General features: G+C 35.6%; 1 protein-coding gene across 1 annotated transcript in view; it reads right to left on the reverse strand.

Annotated features, from left to right (window-relative positions):
* Positions 1-25,905, reverse strand: part of LOC136040647 (nucleoporin Nup37-like) — a 34,181-nt gene extending 8,276 nt beyond the window's left edge. Inside the window, exons 1-5 of the mRNA XM_065724934.1 lie at positions 25,728-25,905; positions 10,635-10,838; positions 7,852-8,002; positions 4,580-4,802; positions 30-183 (exon numbers count right to left, since the gene is read on the reverse strand). Of these exons, the coding sequence (XP_065581006.1) occupies positions 30-183; positions 4,580-4,802; positions 7,852-8,002; positions 10,635-10,838; positions 25,728-25,871 (876 nt within the window). The 5' untranslated portion in view covers positions 25,872-25,905. The remainder of the gene's footprint in view (positions 1-29; positions 184-4,579; positions 4,803-7,851; positions 8,003-10,634; positions 10,839-25,727) is intronic.
* Between the last annotated feature and the right edge of the window lie 494 nt (positions 25,906-26,399).

Here is a 26,399-nt window from a genome sequence, read left to right on the forward strand (position 1 = left end):
GATCTACCATTGTAATTATAAAGGTTTACCATAACATCAGCTGGTGTTTCCATTGACAGATCTTTCTTGACCACTTTAACCGTAGGTCCAGGAAAACCAAGAGACGCCAAAAAATTCCCAACAGAACCGAGAACTATTTTAGCCACATTTTCAGCATGCAGTTTTTCATTACATAGAGATCGACTAAAATCATAAAAATTTATATGATTATGTACAGCTAAAAGATTGATACTGTTCTGCAGGAGCGGCTTAAAACACATGTCACTTTATCGTTTCTAATGATTCATCGTTAGTTTCAGTGACATCGTTTCTTTCAAAATATATACATACATATATATATTTATATATATAATGAATTAAGAAATCATCAACGCAACAGCACAAACACAGAAATAAACATACACCATAAAAAAACCCATATAAACAAAGACAGAAGGAGATGTGTGTGTGTGTATGTGTATATGTATATATATTTCTGCTCCATTTGGATAAAAAGTACACATTATCATGGAATACATATTCACAATCATCGTAATTTTGATTTAATACTTCTTAAATGATTTTTTCCGATCCTCGTCTTCAGGGTCATTATTTAAATGACCCCTTTTGACCTTACTTCGAGTACATGAATACAAAAAATACATTTTTTGTAAAAATTTCATTTTAATCGAATCGCTATTGGCTCTCAAAAAAGCGCATTACAATTTCGGTTTCCAATCGAAAACGCCTTCTACTAACTTTCCAATGATCCTCCTCCTACATTTAAAAATAGCCCTTTCTTAATTTTTTGCGACAATCCTTCCTATATGAGTGGTCGGAAGAAAAAAAAGAAATAAGATACACAGAGGCCACGCCGTTCTTTACTATAATAAATAGAGCAAAATAATCTTTCCGAGGTGCCCCTACCAGAGGGCACTCAATTACAAAAATCTTCACTAAAGAATCTCCACGTGGAACATCTGGATTTTGCTACATAATGGTCTATTAAACTTATGCAGAAATTAAATGAATCTATATCAGAGTTCATATAAGAGATAGCATTACATTATGAACTGTCGACCCCTCAGTTGAAGGAACAGGTAGCAAGCCTGTCCCTTGACCTTGCGGCAACTGGCATTGAAACCATAGGCCCCCTACTGCCCACCATAGATCAGTCCGCTAACCACTGTAATATGCTACCTAAAAAAAAAGAAAAAGACTGTATAGCCATTTTTCATTTCATTGCCTTTGAGAGTACTCATCTTTCTTGTGAAGCAGGATGGAACTAGAAAACCTTCTCTCAGGAAGCAGGTATTATATAAATGCGAAACAATCATTTTACTTTTAGAGTAAGGAGCTGACGTATATATAGCAAATAATAATGGGCAAACACGATTATTACGGCAAAAAATAAAATTAATCGCAAGTTGACCAAATTGCTTAAAAATTATAACGCAAATATATCAACTACGGAGAAATACAAAAAGTAATTTTTTAATATATTTAAAATATTAAATAAGACTAAATTAAAAAATATATACATCAATTGCCTAGTAATTGGTCCAGTAATTACAGCTAGTCCAATAGTCTGGAATGTGGTTCTCCAATGTTAACGTTTAATATTAAAGCTACCTTTGTTAACTACTACCAGTACCACTAACAACTCGCCGCAGCACCAAGCCACTTGAGGCCAACATAGCTACGTACGCTCCTCCTCCATCTAAATCAATTCAAAGCCTCCCTCTTTACACCATCCCAGAAAGTTCCTATTTCCCTTAAATCTTTCCTCACGACTTCCTCCAACCCCAACTGAAGACGAACTCCTTTCCGTTTTGCTCTAGACGGTTGGCTAAAAGGGGAATTTTTGGAAATCTGTCATCAGTCATCCGTAGAACGAGTCCTAGCTATCTCAAATTTCCTGTGATTATAGCACTAGAAAGCGGAATTGAACCACACTTTTCATACAGCCTACTATTTAAAATACGGTCAGTCATTGGGGTACCCAAAATAATCCGTAATCAATGTCCATGGAAAATATCTAACAAATCTGCCTCCGTTTTTCAGAGCGCACATGCTTCAGAACCGTGTCTGACCAGTGTTATTACTGTAGCTTCCAATATTCTAATCTTGGATCCTAGACTTATCTTTCTATTCCTCCAAACTTTTTTTAACTACGAAAAAATACCCTGAGCTTTACTTTTAAGGCCAGGAATACCCTGAGTTATTCTACTTTTAACATCTTCACAGCACCCACCGTCTTTACTAATAATACTACCAATGCAAGTGAGGTAGTCCACTTGATCAATCTTTTTGTTACCATACGCCACCTTTTCATCTTCACTTATTCCTAACTATAGCGACTTGGTCTTCTGAACATTAATTTTCGAACCAATTCTAGCCCCCCGAATTCGCAAAACTCCGACAAATTCCGAATTTACTAGACTCCGATAAATAAAAAAGAATTGTCCACAGTTACTGACTTGCTCAGCCTATAGTGCTGAGAGATATCGCAAATCATTTGTCCCATACTTTACCCGTCATTTTAATAATATTGACGCGACTAATATTTAATGTTTGATTAATATGTGTTTGATTAATATAATGTTTGTTTAAATTTTCCTGTGAGTGTTTTTGAAGGTATAAATTATTTTTGTCATGACATGCTAATGCTAGCTCCGGCTATTGTAGTGAATAAATATATTCTATTCTAAAACCTATAAAAGTTTATTCATTTTGCTGACACTTTCATCTAGAATGCTTATACCATCAACATCATCTAAGTCCAGGGAAGTTTTTCTTCCCATTTGACTCTCAAACTACTTAAACATTATAAGGCAAATCCATCAAATGTCAAGAAATAGAAAGAAACATTTTTTTACTGTATGTAAAATATTTAATAAGGCTAAATGGAAAAATATATACACCAATTATCAAGTTATTAGTCGGGCAACCACTCCTAGTCCAATAGGTTGTAATCTGCTTATCCAATATTAACGGTAAATATTAACGCTACCTTTATTAACTGTAACCTAAACTAGTTAACGGTAACCTAGCAGAATACGTAGTTAATTAAAGTAGTACGGTAACTATCCTTTCCAGTCCAATTGCCCAGTAACAACTCTGGCTAGGAGATTACTGTGACTTCAGTAACTACGGTAGCTGCTGTAGTTCGATAATTACGTATTCCAGTAAATACGATAGTCCGGTAGCTACGGTAGTCTAATAACTCCTCTAGTATCGTGCAATAGCTCTGGTAGTACGGTAACTAAAATAGTTATCGTAAGAAAAAAATCTTAATAAAAACTTTGTATCCCACTGCTCTTGTCACAGAGAATTTGTTCTTAAATATTAGGGAGAAAATTCAAAATATAGCAAATAAAACAGGGGAACAGCGGGGAGACGGCAGCCCCCATATATTTAGACTAATCAATAAATCAGTCGAATAAAACTAGTAAAGAGCAACCCGTGCCAATAGTAGCCGAGATACTAAAATCAGGAATTATTATAACAATATAGATATTTTAAAAGGAAATCTGCTTTTTATGGTGGTTGTAAGTACTAAACACCAAAGTACCAGAAAGTTTTTTAAGACAGCATTCATTAAAGTCTGTGAAACCTAAATTAGAAATTCTAGCCCCCTTTTTAAGTAATAAAAGTGATCACGCCACAGCAGAGTAAGATTTTCGGTAATTTCGTTGCGCAAAACAACAATATCGGCCAATTGAAAAGCACAATACAATTAACTTAAAATAACAGACAGCTATCAATTTAGAGCGGCCGAAACGTTATCAATTCACCTCATTCCTCTGATGCAATTTTAGACTATAATTTCTGCACTTTTGGACTCTGGGGTTTAAACGCCATCTTCCCAGTAAGCGTAAATAGAAATAGTTCCATCACTAATTCTTCAAAAAAACAAAACAAAATAGAATTTTTTCCACAAAAACGTTATCTTTTTAGATAGATTTGAAAACTTCGTTTTTACCACGCCTCATTTGAAGGTTTACATGACATTCTTGATGCAAAAGCTATTTTGATAGCCACTCCAAGTCCAATGCTTAGGGACATAGGATTTGTAATTCCATCTAAACCCTAAAAATTCAAGCTACTATTCTGAAATGAATGAATTTTCATGAATTCTCTCTTATAGCTGAATATTAATATAAAACTAAACGTTTTCAGGTATTTGGTATTGAAAAATCGCTTTTATATACGACTAGTCTATGTTCTCGTCTAACAATGAGCCAAATTGCAAATTCTAAGCCATTTTTTATATATTCATACCTGTTTTTTATTTCATCATTGACATAGTTGTTCATGTCTGGAGTTTAATTTTTCGATCAATACAGTTCAAAATTTTCTGATCTTCTTGCTAAGTGGCATGTTATATATATATATATATATATATATATATATATATATATATATATATATATATATATATATATATATATATATATATATATATATATATATATATATATATTTGCAGGAATTTACGCATTTTCAACTAGTAAGAATACTACCTTTGCGCACACTTCCTTTCATTATTTTTCTAACAAAAGTCCCCAATTTTCACCTCACCATCAAAAGTGCATACCTAGACTGCTGTAAATCAAATTCATAAGCATTCGATGAGGCACCAACCACGATTCTCGATTTCTTCTTGAGGTCCCAGTCGACGGATAAAACAGGAGCTATATCAGATGCATCCACTGTTTGAAGCACTTTATGACTAGTACAACAATAAAAACGAATCTTTCCATTCTTTTGAGCAACCAAAAATTTAACCAGCTCCTCAGGATGCCAGCAGACAGCAACACCTTAAAGACAATAGTTTCGAAGAAAAATTATAGAAAAGGAATCACTATAACTATACATCTTATCACATGGAAATACTACTACAATTATAGAGAACTCACCGCAGAATCAAGGCTGCCAAACACTGAAATACTGGGTAAAATTAGTTTTTTTTTTTTTTTGGGGGGGGGGGGTAAGTATGTTTGGTAGTGATTGTGTTTCCTGATTAGACTTTTGTAGAGTTTGGGAGAGGACTATCCCTTAATTTCTTGTCTTTAGGGTGTCTACCAGAACAGGTTGTCGGATATCAAACAAACTTAGAGGTAAATATCACCTGGTGTCTCATTTATGGCTTTTGGAGATTTAAACTTGATCCAACCTTTGCAGGGAACGAAGCCCTGAATTCTTGTCAAGATAAAAACTACTAGTACAGGTTTTCAGAACTCAACCAAAGATACTGGAAAGCTAGCGTTATATGGCTTTTAGAAATATGAACAAAACGCAACCTTTATATGGAAAGGAAAGGGGACATGTCCCTAAATTATTGTCACAGGACCCATACTAAATTGGCCGAGACCTATGCTAAATTGACAGACCACAGTGACTGCAAGACCTCAGCCAGACCTGCTCAAAATCCAAATGAAAAGTCTTAGCTGTGTGTTTTGAGGCCTTTGGCCATTCTTGGCTTTCTGGAACAAGGGGTCCTAAAATTCAAATGATTACGAAATCTACCCTAACATGGTTATCAGATCTCATCCAAACATGGTGGGAAGTAAGAAGGAGAATCCTGACCGTGAATTTTGGAAGCTCTTAGCTCCCCTCCACTACATGAGGGAAAGGAGCCTTAACTCTTGTCACCAGGACATTTACCTAAAGGGGGTATAACAGAATTATGTTTTGAGGCAAAATAGAAAACACTGTCGTATCGAGATAAGAACATTGTGGAAGAACTCCCTTTACCCTCTCGAGTAATCTCCTCATAACATACCTTGGATGGAGTATGTTGAAAGTATGAGAATCGGGAAGTTTGGAACAAAAATGTGTTTCTCCGATCCCCAGACTCTTTCTACTCAAACAGAGCAAACCAATGATCCTCTGTGTTTGAAGACTGGTTTATGTTGCTGGGTCTCCCCCAGGTGAAGAAAAGAACAGGGGTGAAAGTTTTTTGGGGTGACGACCTGTCTTCCCACTTTTCTGCCAAGGTCTGCAGAGAAAACAACAGTCACTTTGCAAAATTTCTAATAACAGCTACGACCAATTGACGTCACTTTTTTTGCACCAATGAAAACCATAAGGAGGAAAATGCTCGGCGATTACAAAATGGACAATCCAAAAGAAAAGGTAGTAAGAAAAGACCAATTCTCCAGCTTTTTGAAGCTAGTTTGGAATCTGTAGCAACAAATGGAAACGAAAATCTCAACGAGTGGTTCGGCATGTGCTTACCATGTTTCAGATACCCCCCCCCCTGAGACCACCTACTCCCGGGTCACCAAACTCACCAAGAGGTTGCGGACACTATCAGTAGTTTTATTGGATATCCTATAAGTTCGAAGATTTGCAAAATCTGTAAGGAACGTCACGCGCAAGCTCCTTAGCGTTGCACTAGAGATGCAAAGGCATTACGTGACCAACACCACTATCGTATCAGAATGAGAGAATAAGTTAAAATTGGAAGCTGATGAGTCAGCGTGTGCTGGCTCTTCTACTCTGTCAAGCCGGGCAGCAGCCAAAAATGGGTTCAAATCACCCAACAGCCTGTGTTTGTGAACATTTGTTCATCACAAAGTTCTTCAAGGGTTATACTTACAAGTATTTTGCAGTGTCAGAGGTAAATGCTCCCTTTTCTAACAGCTTGCTGAATGTGATATGTGTGCAGAAAAACAAGGACCGGTCCTTCTATTTTCCCAGGGTAAAGACTTAAAACCCACCAGTCCGGGCCAGGTAGAGGGATATCTTCCAACCCCGACCCATTTACGGCACAAAATTTGAATTTGATCATGACTTTGGTAATCTGATAAATCACTAATTTGACTTTTCTTTTTCCTTTTTATTTAGAATGAATACAGTATTTCTCCCATACGATTCTTTTTTTACTGCATGTTTTCAACTATAAGAGTTGAAACTCCTCCAGCCCCTGTTCAAAGTTAATTGTCAAAGTTTTTAGTGTCCACAGCAGCGCAACTTTGAACATAATTTTAGGATTGGTGTAGCTCTCACAAAATAATAAGCAGCAGTTCTGAATATATAAAGTTATTTTCGGAATACATTTCAGATGAGTTCAAACTGTTAAGAAAACGCTTTAAAGAGATTTTGTTTTTAGTGAAATCAAAATACTTACAGAAAAATTTACAGGAAACGAAAGCCAGAGTATCTTTCAGTTCATTAGACTAACTCCACCCTCAAACACAGACATATACATAAATGCATTACTCTCCTTAGACTCCCCAAGGCTATACAATCCTTCAAATTTTAAGGGAATGGAATGAAACTCCCTAACCACACCATTTCAAATGAAAAAAAAAAAGAAAAATATGGTTACAAAAAAATCACAAAGACAGTCAAAGAATCCATAGAAGTTAGGTGAGAAATTTTCGATGTAAGGGAGAGCCACTTAAGTTTTTCTCTGCTAATTGGCTGAATCAGTCTGACTTTCAAAGCTAGGCTAGATCAATACAACTAGAAACTCAAGTCCATCCAATGGAAAAACCCTCAGCAACACTGGCTAACTTAGAAATCGGTTATATTTATCATGGATTATTTTTTGGTTTTATTTAGACTGAATACATTTTAACAGTTCTATTCTCCTCCTCTCCCCCCTAACCCTCTGTTTTTCAATCATTTTCATGCAACTTATGTCCAGTTTCAGGCAGGGGATGGGATCAGAGCATTTTCCCAGGATATAATGTTTAAATACTTGACATTTTTTTCCAGATTTTCGGATTCTCCCTGCTCCATTTACAAAATGGCAGCCCAAAATTAAGCCCAATAGCATTCCTTTTTAAGACATTTGGTTAGATAATTTCTTCTATCCCCTTTCTATACACAGGTATAGCTATTAAAATCTCGACCTACCTGGCGACGTAAGGTTATATATGGACAAACAGGACCCTGTTTCTGTGCTCCATAATCTGCACGTGTGATCATCTGAGACAGAAGCCAAATACTGGCCATACATTTTGTCAAAAGAAATTGAGTTAATGCAATCAGTGTGACCCTTCAAATCCTGAAAGATGGGAAAAAAATGTCAGAAAAGTAACTGGAAGAACTGCCCATTATTATCTAAGAGAATTGAAGAGAGAAGTGACATCCTAAGTAAAGATTCAAACAAAATATCCAGAAAAGCGCAAGATGTATTACCATCATCTTGTTTTTAATGTAATTTGAAAGCTGTTGTACTAACAGAATCGTGAATAATAAAGGAGGAAGGAGTTGGATGTTAAAAATGCTACCCTCTCCCATTTTAATATTTTTCACTATACCCCCTTCTCCTCAGTAAATCAATGCCCTAGTATGATTAGCGAAACAACAAAAATTATGACTGAAGGTTTTTTTTCTCAATATTTAGTCCGCTAACGAGTATCAAACGTTAGTGAACTACTCGCAAATCGTCGCAGTCACAGTTGCAAGCAGTTACAGTCACCAGTGGTTGCAATCAAGGTTGGAAGTACTCGCAGTCGCAAGTAGTCGCAGTCACTGGTAGTCAGAGTAGTTGCAGTAACAACTAGTCACGGTCACAGTCGTAAGTAGTCGCAGTCTCAGATAGCTGCAGTCGCAAGTAGTCACAGTCCCAAGTAGTTGCTTTTAAATTCGCAAGTAGTTACATGTATTAGTAGCAATATTCACATGTTGTCGTAGTAGCAGTCATAAGAAGTCACAATCACAAGATTGTTGCAAGAAGTCGTAGTCCCATTCGCAGTCACAAGTAGTTGCAGTTACATTTGCCACTATTCGCAATCGCAGGAGCATGAAATCACAACCACGAGTAGTTACAGTGGCAGGCGTAAATAGTCGCATAAAAAAAGCAGGAGTCTTCGTCCCAAGTAGTCATATTCACAGACACAAGTAGTCAGAGTTTCAGTTAAAAGTAGTCACAAGCTCAGTTGGAAATAGCCTCGATCACAAGTAGTTACAGTAGCATTAGTAGCCGAATTAGTGGTAGGAACTGTAGCAGCAGCAGTAGCAGTAGTAATGGTATTAATGGCAGTAGTGGTAGAAGTAGTATGCACATAGCGTCTCTTTGTTAATTCAACATTCCCTGCAAGTTTCATCTTAGTACCTAAGACCTTTTTGGAGACCCAGGATCAAATATACCTCCCTTTCCCATCTCTATGATGTTTCATTAGTCCATTAGGTGTGTCAAAAGATGCAGGTTTTAAAAGGCAGGAGATGAAAAAGACATAAAAATAAACAATTATTTTTGGGGGGCAATCTTTGGAAGAATCTTTGAGAATATATAATATTTTCAAAGATTCAAAGATTTGAGAATATATAATAACAGAGAATACCTCCAAGAAATTATCAAATAGCATTAAATGGTCATTGAATTCGTTACACGAGAAAGGTGATAATGAAACTTCATAGATCCAAAAACTGTGCTGCGCAAAGAAGTCAAATCAATGTTTTTTCCATCGTATTTTACAAAAAAAATCATATAAAGATTCAAATAGTTGAAAAAACATTTGACAAGAACCCCGTTTTACACTGGTTGGATTTTCCTGGGCCGCTTTCAAGGACTATAATGAGAGAAAGGTTGAGATGGCTAGGACACTTTCTGCAGATGATGGGTGGTAGATTGCCCAAGATCGTCCTTGTCGGCAACCACCTGGGGCCAAACAAAAAGTAAGTTTCCTACCAGTGGGGTGGAAGGATATTGCACAGGAAAATTCAAGGGAAATGGGAACTTCTTGGGAGGGTGTAAGGAGGGAGGCTTTGAATAGATTAGGATGGACGAGGAGCTCAGGCGGCTTGGTGCTCTAGTAGCAGCAGTAAAAGGTAGAATCTAGCCAATTAAATTTTGCAACAGCTAGATTTCCCAAGGAGTATTTGGCTTGTTAAATTTTATACTGGTTGAATTTTCCAAACGCTGCATCTTTTTGGGTAAAATTTTCCTAGTCCGACCTTTTCCAGGTGTTCAATTTTCTATTAGTAGAAATTTACTTGAAATTTACAATTTCAGGGGTTAAATTTACTAGGCTACACGAAGAATTTTAGCTGGATGAATTCTTTGTTTAGCCTCCTCAGCTGGCCCAAATTCCTTGTTGATTCATGTTATTACTCAGAGATATCGAAGGACTTAAATCCCCGTTCGCAAGGAGCAGCTTAACAAGTTTAGGATCTTTCCTTAAATAAATACAGTTCCTCTAGGTCTTTCATTTATTGTTTTTCCACAGTAAATGTTATGATATTTCGAGCTTTGTATCTTAGATATAAGACATTCTGTTTTTCTCCTGTGTTTTTAACGTGTGGGTCATTGTTACATCTCTTTGCCTTACTCTATGCTAATTATATAAGTTTATATATTCTTTAACCTGGAACATGAGTTTGGCTTTATTAGCTTGTGATGGTTACTGGTCAATGGAACGCTATCTTTTCCTATCCCTTTTGTTTGTGTACCTAAAAATGATTATGTCTATTTATTATTGAACCTAAATATCAGTCTAAGAAAACCAAAACATAACGAACTGAATAATATGTAGGTTTCTTACAATTAACATTTCTAATCAATGCGTCTGAATTTCCAGGACTGACTATCTACAGAATCCCAATTTCTAGTTGCACTTTTAGTTTACCTAATATAGTTATACAAGTTATTATAAAAATATTAAAAATAATAAATATAACATGGCAAAACTCACAGAGACAACACCAGTTTCTTCATTCGTAGGACCAGTTTGGAATATTCTAATTATTTTGTCAGTCCCAACAGTCGCAAATACTATTTTACGAGGAAGTTCAGTAAGGCTCGTTGCAGAGCTAATAGCAATAAGATTGACGGGAACTGGATGATTCATGGATTTCAATATATTAAACTTGAAACGCAGACTTGATTCTAGTTCTTCCTGAAAAGAAAAATTATTAGCAATTAACATGCCCAAAGTGAAAGAGAAGGGGGGGGGGAATGGCAGGCTTATCACCTAAGATTTGCCTACCATGATCGCCCCATCATGAAAGAATTAAAAAAGTAAGGCTTAAAACTTTACTTTTCTGTTTAAACCTCCCCTCCTTCTACCAAAGGAACCTGACCTGTGTCCACCAACATGTAATTTGTAGTTTTGACTCTTCACTAATAACATTAAAAAACGTTCTTTTCTCTCTCCTTCTTTCATTTCTCTCTCTCTCTCTCTCTCTCTCTCCTCTCTCTCTCTCTCTCTCTCTCTCTCTCTCTCTCTCTCTCTCCTCTCTCTCTCCTCCTCTCTCTCTCTCTCTCTCTCTCTCTCTCTCTCTCTCTCTCTCTCTCTCTCTCTCTCCTTCTCCTCTCTCCTCTCTCTCTCTCTCCTCTCTCTCTCTCTCTCCTCTCTTCTCTCTCTCTCTCTCTCTCTCTCTCTCTCCTCCTCTCTCTCTCTCTCTCTCTCCTCTCTCTCTCTCTCTCCTCTCTCTCTCTCTCTCTCTCTCTCTGTCTCTCTCTCTCTCTCTCTCTCTGAAAGTTTTGTTATGTAATTTTTTATTATAAGATTGTGTATATATATTTGAAAACCCTATTTCCGTTGCTAACCACCCATCTAAATTCAATATCATTCACTGCCATCAAATTGTAGTCTTCTTCTTTATTTTATACACCACTTTTATTCTGTCACTGGTGAAAAAGGCATGTTCCCAGTTTCTTCTGCTTCCAGGGATATTTTCTTCCATGAAGGAATACTTTTTGAGTTGAAAAATTACCTGTTAGATATTCCAAGTATAGTTAAAATTACTTTGACAATGTAAGTACCATAGTGATTCAAATACATTGAACTCCCTGGCAATTAGTAAATATATTCCTAATTTATCGAAGCCTGCCAGACAGGATAGTTGTTTTCGAGTGCTTCTACTAAATATCCAGGGTCTCTGCTCCTCAATTTACCATCTAATACAGATCATTTCTGACAGGCTACCTGATGTTATCTGTCTATGTGAGACTACTTTAGATTACAGAAATACTATCCTTCTGAATAGGTTACAAAATAGAACTTAGACTCTATGGAAAAAAAATTATTGAATGTAAATTTACGAAACTGAATGTATTTCCATGAATTGACATATTTATAAGTTTTGTTCTAAAAATTCTTCGAAAATTGCTTGAAAATCTAATTTCCTTGTGTCTTCCTTTTCAATCGACATAATTGCTAAGATATTTAATCCATCCTGATTCATTGTTAGTCTCAAGCAAATTTTTTATTAGTTTTAGCCAGTAAAATCGTCCCTCTCCAGAAGCAACACAAACTGGAATGGAAATATTTGAATATTTTAACCGTATTTTCAAAAAATTATGAAGGGGGAAATAGATTTTAAAGCTTCCATTTCTTAAACTAACATTTTTCCATCTATATCAGCTTCTTCCAACTTCAGTATATCATTGTCTGTTAACTTACAATGTATTAGAGAAATTTCTAATTCAGCTGTTTATTCTGGAAGTTCTTCTTTTTCAATATTTTGAAATTTTCATAGAAAACCAAATAATTCATTGTGATTTTTTAATTGTTAAAAATGACCTTTAAGTGACTCACAAGTTTTATCTAAAACAATGTTAAAAAAAGATATATCGTATGTATTTATTGGATTCTTCAATAGGTTCATCATTACCTTCATTATCGATATGCTTTTTTCTTTTCTGAAGCTTTTTATTTCAAAATTCTATCGATGCTTCCAAATCTTCTGCAAATGCTTTTGCTTGAACTAAAAGTTGTTTGAATCCATTATTTTTGTAGCTCCTTAGGCATTTAAAAAAAATTTCAAATGAAGAAAGTGCAATGGATAAGTCTGCAGATTCACTTTGAAGTTCCTTGCTAATATAATTGACTTGGACCAGTAAATCATAGCAGAAAACCAGTGATACTAAAAATTTATAGTCTTTTAGTCTTTCATTGCATTTACCAGGGATTCTGCTTTGATTTTAATTTGTGAATCTTCGAAAATTTCCGAAGTTTCCGGAAATATTTAAGAAGTACTAGCCATCTTTTTGAAGATACCGAAAACAAAAGATATAGGCATTGGAGAATACCAAAGAAGGTTAAAGGTTATGGGAAAATTTTGGCCACATCTCTCAATATTCGGTTATAATTGTGACAAACGAAAGTTGTTTGCTTTCTGTTTTCCTTTTTGCACTTAATCTCCTTTTTAGAGTACCACTATTTTATTTTTTCCCCATATCTCTTTCTTATTTCAGTGGGTTCAACATCTTATGACAAAACTACGGGTAAGGTATCCGTTTTCCACATAGTATGCTTAAATTTTCAATCTAAAAAATATTGGTTTGTTAATAAAGATTATGTAATACAATTAGTACTTAAGCTATTCAACAATTATTAATTGTAGTCAGAAGAATAAATGAATGAATGAATGAACTTTATTACCCGTAAAAGTAATAAAAAACACAAAGTACGGAGTATTATCAATAAACAAAAACAAAAACGATAAACAGCGACGAAAAAAAATTCAAACTAACAAAACACAACATGGACTAATTAACCAGTATCAATATTATTAGTACTCTAATAATTATAAGAACTAGAAGAATAGCAAACTACAAATCCAAGAAACAATTTTCATTTAATACTGGCTATATATCCAGTGCTTCCAATCTTGACTTTTAAAATTCAGGAAAAAGTTAGATTTTTTTTTTCGTTTAGGGAATTAACTGATGAAAATTTATATTATTGGTATTATTTACTTTCCGAGTGAAAGAAATTAAAGCTTTTAATATTTCTTTTTGTTAAAGAAGTATTCTTTTGCTTTTGCTCTAAGTTTATCGGGTGGTAGGAGGTTTCTGAATTTTCCTTTCCTTCACTCAATGTTTCATAGTCCTTCTAACCCCCTCCGGGAAGGAGGCCAACCATCTAATTGGCTTTCAGAAGCTGATATTCCTATATTTGTATCTCCAATATATGTTGATGATAGCCAGAATGATACCATGATTACTGTCTCAGAGACCCCAATCTCCAAAACTGATACTCAGCCAAATGATGATTTTCAGACAGTGAGCAGAAAACAGAAACGTGAAAAGCCTTCTATAAGTCCTCCTGAAATGACTGGAATCTTAAACTCAGTCCAAGCTATGGAGATAAAGGACAAACCCATTATCCTATTTACTCCAACAGTAAAAGACCAATCCTTTTCCACCAAACATTGCTAACATTAGAATGAATCTTTTCAAATCTTTTAAATGCAGCTTCACTGTGAATGTTGACAGAGATGAATCACTAACAGTTTTGTTCCTAGACAGAAATGAAGCCTGCAAATCTCTTAACCTACATAAAATTGACAATATCTCCATAATATCAGATCAGAGGCGGCATTGCCAAATCTTGGGGTGGGCATGGGGCATTTGACAGAGCTTGAGACTTTTATTATGAATCTAACCTACTTTCAAAGTTTACAATGATTAATAGCAAATAGCGTAATTACCCCAAGGGCCATCAGGTAATTACGCTCTTTGGCTAATAGGCGTGCAGTTAGTTCAAATCATTTGAACAGAATGGATTATGTTGGACATAATGGATAATTATGGCCGGAAAAGGGCCCTTTGTGGTGGAAGCTTGGGCCTATGGAAAATCAGGGGTGGGCATTTGCCCACCCCTGACCCCCCAAAATGGCGCCTCTGCATCAGATTGGTGGAAACCACCTCAGAAATATTATAAAAAAGTATAGTTTTGTACAATATACCATTAGAACTGTCAACTGAAGACTTGAATGATGGTCTTATGAACAGCAAAGGGGAAATGCTAGAGGTTCTTGAAGTTCATTGTATGGGCAAACCAGATTCTATGGGACTAATAAGCAGTAAAAGTGCCCTCTTTATCTTACCTGCCAGTTTCCAATTTGACTCGGTTTTCCTTTTTGGTCAGCTAAAAGCTCATAAAATATACTAAGAAAAGCCTCTCCATCGCTCGAAATTTTTAAGCTTGGTCAATTGTCTAAGAACTGTTCTTCCTCTGAATTAGGGTGCCCCAATTGTCTTGGTAGTCACTCCTTGTCTACAGAAAGTAGATGTATTGCAGTTCCTAAATGTACCAATTGTGATGGTAGTCATCAATCAAACAGATCATAATTTATGTCCAAAATATGTTCAATGGGCCAAAGTTTAAGGATTGCCCATCAAGAAAATGCTCCTTTCCCTTTAGCTGCAATGGAGCTGGCCAAGCTTTCCAAAGTGCCATCAGGTCCAAGATCTAATGAGACTAAGGAAGTGAATTTAGCCCAGCCTCCCAACCCCTGACTACAGGTCCCAAAAACAACTAAAATCAGACACTCCTACCTCCAATTGAGATATCTCTCCTCCATTTGGTTAAGGAGCAACCCAATATTGTCAAAGCAAGTCCAGCCCTCCACAATCCTAGAACAATCCCAAATCTTGGTCTGAAAGAGTGGCATCTTCTCCTAATATATCAACTCAAGTCAACACTATGCAAGATAGAGTTGGACCTCATATTAAAAATTTAATTAAATATGTTGCATCAGTGGATCAAATCTTCCAATCAAATTTGTCTAAAGACAAAAAAACTAGTATAACGAAAGAAATTGCAGAATACTACTTTTCCAATTCTATTTTCAATGAGATAGGAACAAAATTATCATTAATTCTCTCAAAGTATCATGCATGTCACCTATTCAACTTCTCCTATGTTAGCTAAGCTGCAGATCCTACAATGGAATAGTATTTCTTTAAATTTAAATAAATTTGCTCAGCTCATACAGTGTGCAAATAATAGTAGGATTATTTGTCTCCAAACCCCTGGGTACAAGTGCTACAGGAAAGATAGATCAACTAATAGAAAGGGAGATAGTGTTGCCATTTTTGTTCATGATTCAATCCAAATTATCCTCAACCTTTAATTATCTACAGGGATGAAATTGATGCTGTGTGTATAATAATTACCCTAGCTAATGGCAATTATCTTGGCATAAAATCACTGTAAAACCCATGTGGGAGCAAGGACATCCAAAGTGTCTTGGAATCTGAACTATCAGGTAACAATAACTTTATCCTAGGTGATTCTAATTCTCCTAGCCCTCTCTGGGAACAATCAGCTGGTAGCAACAAAGCAGGACATTGTGTCTTATTTTCCAGACACTGTGATTTTCACTCCATTTAATTTCCAGACAAGGTATAACATTTAAGCTAACTCTTTCTCAACTATAGATTTGCTTCTGGGTTCTTCTTCATACTATGATCTAGTTCAGATGGTATTGGTCCCGTCTCTGCAATCGGATCATTCTGCAATTCTTACATCCTTTTAAAATTTATACTATTCTCTCAAACTCCACATACCCACATTTAACAAATCTAAAGGCAATTGGTACCTTTTTCGTGAGATACTAAAGGAAGTAGACTTTTCCTTTGTTTCTTCCAATTCTGATATTAATGCCCTTAAGTCTAACTTGAAATCAATCCTGTTGCAGTCAGCTAAATTGGCAATACCAATGACTAAGTTGCATTTGTACAATGACTCCAAAAGACCCGAGAACTGGTGGAATGACAAGTGCAGGTTTGCAGTTCAGGCCAAAAAAAAGGCTCGTAAAATGTTTCAAAAGCACCCATCTCAGTCAACAGCAATCTCTTATAAGCAATCATGAGCTAAGGTGAAACTAGTTTGTAGGAAAGCTAAATAGGGTACACAGTTGAATTTTAGCTCAAGTATTAGCTTTAGAACACCAATTTCAAAAGTTCACCGTTTCATTAGCTATCAAAATAGTGGGAAGCAGTCTAATGATGACCATAGATATGATATCAGTCAGGACAGTTATCCAATTGTCTTAGACAAAAAGAAGGCAGATGTTTTCTAATATCTATGAGAATGACTGCTCAGATTTTCATTCCATCTGACCTCCTTTTTACACTCTACCTCTTACCTGTTCATATAAAGGCACCATGATGAAACCTTTTTCCCAAGATGAATTCAGTGTAGTACTTTAACCCTTTTAATATCAAGCCTTCCCCAGGTTATGATGGTATTTGTATGAAGCGGATTCTTGAGTCCCTAAAGGTGGTTCATACTGCCCTCGTAAGTCTTTATGATCTTATTTGGTCAAGCCAAAACTTCCCAGATGCTTGGAAGATTGCGCAGGTATTTCCAACTTTAAAACCCTCTTACTCATCTAGTGATCCCAAGTCTTACCGTCCTATATTAGTTTTACCTGCCTTTAGTAAAGTTCTGGAAAGACTTGCCTTATCAAGAATTGAGTGGTTTGCTGAAGTCAATAATCTCTTTCCTAGTGAACAAACAGGTTTAATAAAAGAACATCGCTCTTTAGACAACATTACCCTGCTAATAATTGATGTTTGTAACTCTCTCAAAATAAGAAATGTCACAATGGCTGTTCTGCTTGACTGGTCAGATGCCTATGGCAATATAGTTCACAACATATTACTGGAACTTTTAATCAATCTTGACTTTCCTTACTCTTTCATAATTTTTATGAAGTCCTTTCTAACTAATAGATGTTTTTATGTTCAAGTAAATCAGTCCAGAGGTGAGTTAAGTTCCGTTATTAGAGGTCTTCTTCAAGGTGCAATATTGAGTCCTCCTCTTTTCAACTTGCATGTGTCTGAATTTCAAGCATCTCATGCATCATTTGGCTTTTGTGCAGATTATTTGATTATTTGGAAGTCTTGAAGGGATATTGGCCTTCTTCAAAATCTTACTTCACAGGATATAAGATTAGTCCAGAGATTACCATTAGCTTTTGGCTTCCCAATCTCAATCAGTAGAAATAAAACCATTATATTTACTAATGGTACTACAGATCCTCCTATTACACTAAAAAAAAATTTACAGGGAGATCCCATATTGCAATTCACTGAAGTAAATTGGTGTACAGGTGGATTCTAAAATACAGTAGAATGAACACACTAATTCTTTAAAATCTTTGATTATTCAGAGACTTTGTAGGCTATTTTATAGAGACTTGCTGGAAGTAAGTGGGGATGTCATCTTAAACTTATATTTGACTTCCACAAATTATATATTTATTCAGATCTAGAATACGGGATCCAATTTGTTTCAGCTCGTCCCCCATCCTTGTTTAAAACCTTTAAATCTTTACAAAATGCTGCTATTCAAATAGCTTTGGGTGTGCATAGGCATACTCCTCTGTCAAAGTTAAAAATATTGTCAGGATTAGTGTCTCTAAGTGAAAGAGCTGTTCTAAGGATTAAATATTTGTTGCAAATCCAGGCTCATGGAATCAAACATGCTTTATATACACATGTCTTTGCTGGGAAGTCATCCTGTCCCAATGCCTATTCATCATGGAATCAATTTCAACTGGAGGTCCAAAATTCAAATCAATACTCTCCTTATGCATACCCCTTTACTGAGTCCCCTCCACGGGATATGAGTCCATCAGGTTGTCAAGTAGAACTTATCTCAATTAATAAAAACCTGATTCCTAATTATGAGATCCAGACTATTTTGGCTCAACAGATCTCAAAAGCAAACACTAATCATGGAAAAATATATACAGATGGATCTGTCCAGAGTGAGAGAGCTGGAGTAGGAGCATGTATCCCATCCCTGAACTTGAATATCTATTCTCTTCTCCCATTGGTATCTTCTATTTTGTCTACTGAATTAAGTGCCATTCAACTGACCCTGGATGCACTTATAAATTATAACATAGAATCTAAAAATATACTCTGTCTCTCTGAATCCAAATCAGGATTACTATTGCTCCAAAAGATTAATAGAATTGCCAATGACAAGGATTTATATATATTAGAAGACAGCTTCTTAATCTTAAGACTAAAGGCGATCATATTTATTTCCAACATATTCCAAGCCATAAAGGCATCAAATATAATGATACGGCTGATTCTCTAGCAGCAAAGGCTTCCATGTTAGTCCCTAGTCCTTCATCTGATCTCAATTCACGAGATATTATCAGGCAAAGATCCAATGTTAATCATAGTAAATTAATTTTATCCCTGTTTCATACTAGACTAAATTTTGTGCTACATTACCGGCTGAAATCAGGTACGCTACTTCTAAATAGCTGATTATTTAATTGGAAGCTACATCTATCCCTTTCTTCTGTGTCTGCTTCTCAACAGATGAAACAATTCAGCATGTATTATTTGATTGCCAGGCTCTGAGTGATGAGACAATTTCTATAAAGCATTTCTGCTTCTTGGCTAAGATTCCAAATACTTATGTAGCTATCCTGAATTCTAACCTGTCTTGGCATATTGATTGTAAGATATTTAAGGCATCTATTGACATCTTAAAGAAGAGACAAATTGTTTAATGATGATTAAAGCATAAAGAAGTCAATTGAAAAGGAGATGGGTTACTTATAGATTTTGATTGTACAGAAGAGAGCAGGAGTGAGTAGGAAGAGCTGTATTGGTACTGGCCAGCCTAGTGGCCTTAAATTCCTGGGGACAGGCAGCTCAGGTACCCATACTTTACCTATATTACCTAGTTTTACCTATGAAGGAGCCAAAGAGGAGAAAGGACTTGATGTTAATCTATATACCTGTCTACAATTTTTGGAACTGGCTTTGGGTAATTCTTAGGGACACACATAAAATGGGATTTCAGTGCAAAAATCTGGGAGCCCAAATTGGATTTTGGTTCGTTTTCAAGCTCCAGCATAGCTTAGATATGTGTAAGGAATCAAGTGATTTTTCAAAATAGCTTACATAGCAAAAGCATGGGGTGGAAACTCCTAGCTGAAAATACTTTTGGCTGATATTGCAGTAAATACTTAAAACTGTTTTCAAAGTAAAAACAAACGGCTGAAATATACTTTGATGCTCTATAGCTTTAGCTTTTATATAAATTATCTTTGTTCTTTTAGCCTAAAAACAAGGCTGCTATGTTGCTTATTTTAAGAAAGATGGCAAAAATAAAGCATGGAAGGGCCATAGTTGCATACAGAGCAACAAAATCTGCAATAATTTCTCCAAACTAATGGACATTCTTTGGCAAGTGGACAGGAGCTTACACAACAAATGACTACCATATTTAGATAGAGCATTGAATGGTGAACAGAAATAAAACGATCAGATATCTATTTTATCACCACATAAACTAAAAATATGAAATTCATTTTAAAATACTTTTTTGGGGTGTGTCAAAACAAAAACCCAAATGGAGCAATTGGAAAAACAATAAATAACCAGAATAACTAGAAAAGTGAAATAAAACTACACTTTTAAACACATTTAATGGGGCAACATTAAATTAGTGATCTGGAGATAACAGAAGCTGCTTAGCAGTCACATTAGCCTTAACGCATAATAATAGTTTTGTGATCTCTCTATTTGTGATAAAAGAAGAGTAATCCCATCCAATTGCTTCATTTCCAATTTGGTTTGCATAATATTTGTCGCAGAAATTGTTGCCAAAGAGTTTTGTGTTTCTGTTTTCATGTCCTTGTGAGAGAGTACTGAACAAGCATTCTGTCATAACATTTGAAAATGGTAGTGCATATTATTGTTCATATAAAAAGGGCTCTAGGAATTTCAATTTTTGTGTAATTGAGCCCTCTCTCAATCCTCTAGAACCATTTGTTTGATATGACTACTCCTGGGGAAACAAAAAAAACACCATCAATTAATAAATGAAACCAAAAACAGAGAGAAATTACAATAAATATCCAAATCAAACTCAAAATAAGCAAAAATTAACAGGAGTAGTGCTGAAAACTCCATACCTTCTTGACACCAGAGAATAATTTACACTTTTGCTGAAAAAATAAAGATCATTGTGAATTGTCAGCTTAATATACATCTACTGATGTTTTTTCCTTAAAGTTTCAAGAATTTTTATTCATTATAGTTCAAAAGTGAAAACATTTTAAATGTATTTTTTTTTCAGTAAACTGCCAATTATACTCTGGTCTTGAGAAGGTATGGGAGTTGATAGCACTACTCCTGTTAATTTTGCTGGTTTCTGGTTATGCTGGTTATTCTAATTTCTTTTTTTTTTTGGGGGGGGGGGGGGGGGTGGGGGGTCATTTATTTATTGATGGATATTCATGTTAGAAAAACACTTGGAAGATTGCTAACTTTATTTCTGCTCATTTTCGGTTTAATGGAGCTCTTTTCTTTGAAACACTTGTTTTGCAGAAAAAGTCTGACATAGTCTTTTTTGTGGGGATTTTTCTGTTATACAGTTTATTTATAAGAATCTGCAGTTTGGCTTGGTATTTGTACATTGGAGAAACTTGTTCACCAATGTTTAATCCTGACACTATTAGTATAATTTAATTTTAAAATAATTTAATTTAATTGTATGCCTCCTCAAGTTGAGCTGAAAAATGAAGCATAATATCATTTCCAAAACATATTTTCTATGCTCTTTGACCACTTGAACACACTTGCACTCTTTTGATTTATTTAAACTGTGACAACAGAAGTAGTAATAGTAGTAGCCCCAAAAGTTTCAGCTTGATCATAGTTTGTTTTGATTTAGTTTAACATCCACCTAAATATTCCTTGAAAGCTTCACACTAATACTCATAGCTTGCATAGTAATACTCTAAGCTTGCAATAGTTGTAGTACCATTAGTAGCAGTTTGCGCATAGCACCTTTGGTTTCTTCAATATATCCTCCAACATATGCTGAAAGTTAAAACTTAATACCATGAACTGTTCCTAAGGCATTTCTGGCATGTGCTCTTAACAGCCTGTGTGAGCAAAGTGTGTTTGAATTTAGTTCCAAACAGTTTCAATATTTCCCAATTTTTTTTCATTTAATGCCCTTAGTTTTAGAAGTAGCAGTAGTAGTAGTAGCAGTGTAATTAATACCAGTAGCCTTAGCTTTAATGGTAGTAGTATTACTAGGAGTAGAAGCAGTATCAAAAGGATGCAAATATTTTCTTTTGGTTATTTCAACACCCCCCTCAACAAGCCCTGTCAGCTTCAACTTCTCACACCAAACTGTTCCTAAGATATTGGTGTTATACCCTTCTGACAACCTGTATACAGATGGCATTTTTTGACTAAGTTCACCTCCTCCCCCCCCAAAAAAAAGAAAATTCCTTAAGAATTTCACCTTCACACCCTTAGGTATAGCTGTAATAGTACTCATAGTAATAGTATTTGCATTACTAGTAGCAGTAATAGTAATAGCAGCAGTACTAGTTGCAGCAGCCATATTACCTTAAATCACATTGTCCAGCAAAATAAGGATTAAATCCTGTAGAATCGCTGGTTAGTGGTGATGATGGATGGACGTCTCACCGGCATCCCACTCAGTTCGCTACAGCTTTGATTACCATTCTCCATCAACGGCTCTTTTAAAGGCAGCAGTGCTGGGGGTAGTGACTGCTTTTTTGGTGAGAGAATTCCACAAACACACTATTCTGTAAGTGGAGAAGTTATTACATAGTCTAGTGGCAGTTTTCTTCTGATACAGTTTCCAACTATGCCCCCTAGTTCTGGAAGACTGGTCAAGTTGAAATAGCTTATTTAATGGAGATTTATAATTCAGGATCTTATGTATCATAATTATATCACCCCTTTTACGTCTGTTGAGATTTCGTAGTGAGTTTTTGTAGTTGAGCTTTTGTAGCCTGTCTCTGAACTATTCCTAACTTCTGCTGGTCACCTTTGTTGAGGGGGCTAGCAACACACATGCCAAACTCCAAATTAGGCCTGACCAATGCCTTATATAATTTAGTCATCACCATAGGTGACCAACTAGTGATTGTTCTTTTTATAATGCCCAGGGTTTGGAGTGCTTTGGCTACAGCTGTCTGTGTGTGTATAGTGAATTTTAATCCTTTATTGACTATGAAGCATATTGAAGCATTGCCATTACAAGTAGTTGCAATAGAGGTAGTAGTTGAAGGAGTAGTAGTGAAAATAAATGTAGCAGTGATAGAAAAACTAGTAGTAGTGTGAAAATATTCCCTTTTGGTCAGGGGACTTTTCCCTTTTAGCATTCTCTGAAAGTTCTAATTTAAGAACCAAATCAATGTTTGAGATATACTCTTTGCACAATGTGCATACACATAGCATATTCCATTTAGATCAAATTTTCCTTCAATAATGTAAATGGAGTAGCATGGTAATAGTTGTAGTAGTGGTAGCATGCACATTTTCCTCTTTTGATCATCTTCCTTATCATGTCCTAAGAGTTCCAAATTAATATACCTAGTCATTTATGAGTTATGCCCTTTTGACAATCTGTATACACATAATGTATTTTGATTTAGTTTAGCACTCTCCTGAACATTCTCTGAAAGGCTCACCTAAATGCCCCTTTTTCTTAAGGTAATTTAATGTTTCAACAGGATAATGTTTCAGGTAATGATTCAACAGGATCAAAAGTCCTTATTTCACTCCAAGCTGTGATTTAAGGTAATTTTAAGGTCTTTTTGGATAATAAAGTTCAAATATGTATACTTTTCTTAACAGCATAAACTATATGTAAACAATGAATGAATTGCCTAATTTACAGCCCTTAAACTGACAACCATGGGGAGGTTGACATCCTCAATTACCTTATATTACCTTAAATCACAGCTTGGAGTGATATAAGGATTATCAAAGACATAACTACTGGATCCTTCAACAATGCTGAGCAAAATTGTTCTCTTCAAACTTAGATTGGATGTGTTTTGGGGAGTGATAGGCTTGTAGGGGAGGGGCTGGTTGCCCCCATACACTTTCAACTCTTAAAAAGGGCACTAGATATTCCCAACTTCCAATCAAATAAGGCCCATCTGATCCAAAATTTATACAACCATCTGTATAATAAAAACCTAATATGTTTTAAGCATAACTTACAATCCTTGCCCCTCAGCTCTGGAGGATTATATCCGCCTTGAACATATAATTATATGCTCTTTGGACTATTGTTAACAAAATGGTTATGTCACAATTTGGATTAGATGTTTTTGGGGTAAAGAGGGTGTTAGGGATGGAAAATGCATAATTACTGGACCTTTGAACTATGCTCAACAAAATGGCTATGTCAAAATTTTATTCGAAATATTTGGGGAGTTGTGGGATGTGTGTGTGGCAGGGGATGGTTGCCCTCCAACCTCTTTTGACTATTATAAAGGACACTAAGCATTCCAATTTCCAATTGAATTAGTCCCTGAAGTTTCAATGAAAACTCCTTCTATACAAAGTGCCCTAGTCTAAAACCAAAAAAGGGAGGAGAGGGGGCTAGTTGCCTTCTGATCACTTTAACTCTTAAAAAGGCACTATAACTATTCACTACCATTCTAAGAGCCCCCTCCAAAGTTCATATGACCATCCTTTATATAGAAACCTTGTATGCCCTTGGGGCATAACTTCCAACCCTTGCCCTGAGGGTGTGTCATCCTTGAAGACATAATTTCTGGACCTTTCAACTCTGCAAAGGCTATCTCAAAATTTTGATTGGATGTGTTAGGGGTAATAATTGGTCTGAGAAAGTATATTAATATTAGGCCTATGTTGTGCCCACATTGCTTTTTACTTAGGCAATGCCATTGTGTTGCCTATGCTAAAAATTTAATTGTTTATAAGTTAATTTTTTGTATAGCCTAAGGATAATTAAGACTGAAACAGTTAATGGTGGTTGGGGCAGGGTCAGATAAAGGGCAATTGGAATGATTGGGCTTAAAGTAATACAGGGCCCAATTTGACCCATTTACTCCAATTGTCCTTTATGTCCCTACCCTCACCTATACAAACAGTTTCATTTACCCCTAGGCTACATAAAAAACTAACATAAAAACCATAAAACTTTTTTTTATAAAATAGCCTATAGTGTATTTAAATAATTAGATTACCAGGTTTCAATCTACTGTTGTTCATATTTTAACTCATTTAATTTAATATTTTTTCTCACCAAATAACCAGCACAATCACTCAGGCTAAACTGAACATCTTCAAGTCCTCACAGGGTTACCAGTGTTACAACTGATCAATCAAATGGAGAGAACAACAAACAAACATGTTATTATGGCTAGCCTATATGTGTGTTCACCATGGGGGGGGGGGGTTCTCATTGAAACAACTATTGTGTTAAAAAGGAACATAAAATAGGAAATTTAATGGTATAATTTTTCATATATAGTCTAGGGCTACATAGATGTGGAGAGAATGTGGAGATGAATTGTCAAAATTCAAAACACACAATGAAAAGAGCATTAAATTAGCAATTTGAAAGTATCTCATTTTTGTCTTAACATGTCTTCTTCAGGAGAACTACTATTTTTCACCTTTACTGGCTATATTTAGTAGAGTAATCATAAGTTAAAAATATAGCCTAAATATACATAAAAAATATGATAGATAGCCTAGATAGAAAAAAAATAGATAGAAAAGATAGAAAAACATGATTATCTGATTAATATGAATATGCTGTATATTATAAAGTAATAATTTGTTTGTGTCTGTGTTTTCCTTTTGATTGTCTATATGTCTTCAGCCTATAGCCTAGGCCTATATTGAACCATCAGGTTGGCTGGGGGTGGCATAAACATGACTCTAAACTGTGAAAAAGCAAAAAGTAAGCTACCTAAGAATACTTTTCTTTCTTACCATGCTTACCCAGGGAGAGCAATTACCCTGTGATTTCAAGAACATTTTTAACAGGCACAGCCTATAAAGGGGCCTAAGCTAGTAGCCTAAGCTGCAGTCATCTTTTAACAAGCAAATTCAAGAAGGAAATGTTACCTTGAGCTGTATCTAGCCATCTTCAATAGACTGTTTCCTTACGGCACAGAAATAGGCCTAAGTTAATGGCACTGGTAGGCATATACCCAAATTTTATTTGTAATGCTAAACTGCAAACTTTGCCACTCACCTCAGCCTCTAATATTCCACAAGTAACTGAGTTTTTAGAACCAATAACAAGAATAACTTTTCCGTCTCTAATGGATGAGACATTAAAGCACCTGCAATCATTTTCCAACAAAATTTGGTAGACGGGCGAAGCTAGTGGAAGCATTTTTAATTCAACCGGATTTGAAAATGCAGCATTGACAATGTTAAAATTTGATATTAATTGTCGAAGGAAAATGTTGATTAGTTTCTGAACTTTGGGGGTTTTCCGTTGACAATCCAGATTTTCTTTCTGAATTGTAAGATTGCAGAAAGAAAAGTAAATTTCACAATCAGAATCGTGAAAATCTCTGAAACCTGATAGTATAGAGAAATAGTACTTAAGCACTATATTTGAATAGCCTAAAAGGTGGAAACTATCTAAGAATTAGACCCCGATTTACAAGCGGCGTGCCGCGTACGAAAGACACGTCAACGTCGAGAGATTTTGGTAGAGCACTGAAGTGCTGCTGGTACTATTAGTGTGGCGGCACACCACATATTTGTCTATATTTAGCCTTATGTTTTGCAGTGATTTATTAATACCGGTGTGCCATATAAGCTAGCGTGCTAAGGAACTTTGTAAAAGCCTTTTAATATTGATTTCTAAACAGAAAATGGAAGTTAGAGATTACAGAAAAAGTATGCAGAGGCC

Source organism: Artemia franciscana, chromosome 21, assembly GCF_032884065.1.
Source record: "Artemia franciscana chromosome 21, ASM3288406v1, whole genome shotgun sequence".
Lineage (NCBI taxonomy): Eukaryota > Metazoa > Arthropoda > Branchiopoda > Anostraca > Artemiidae > Artemia > Artemia franciscana.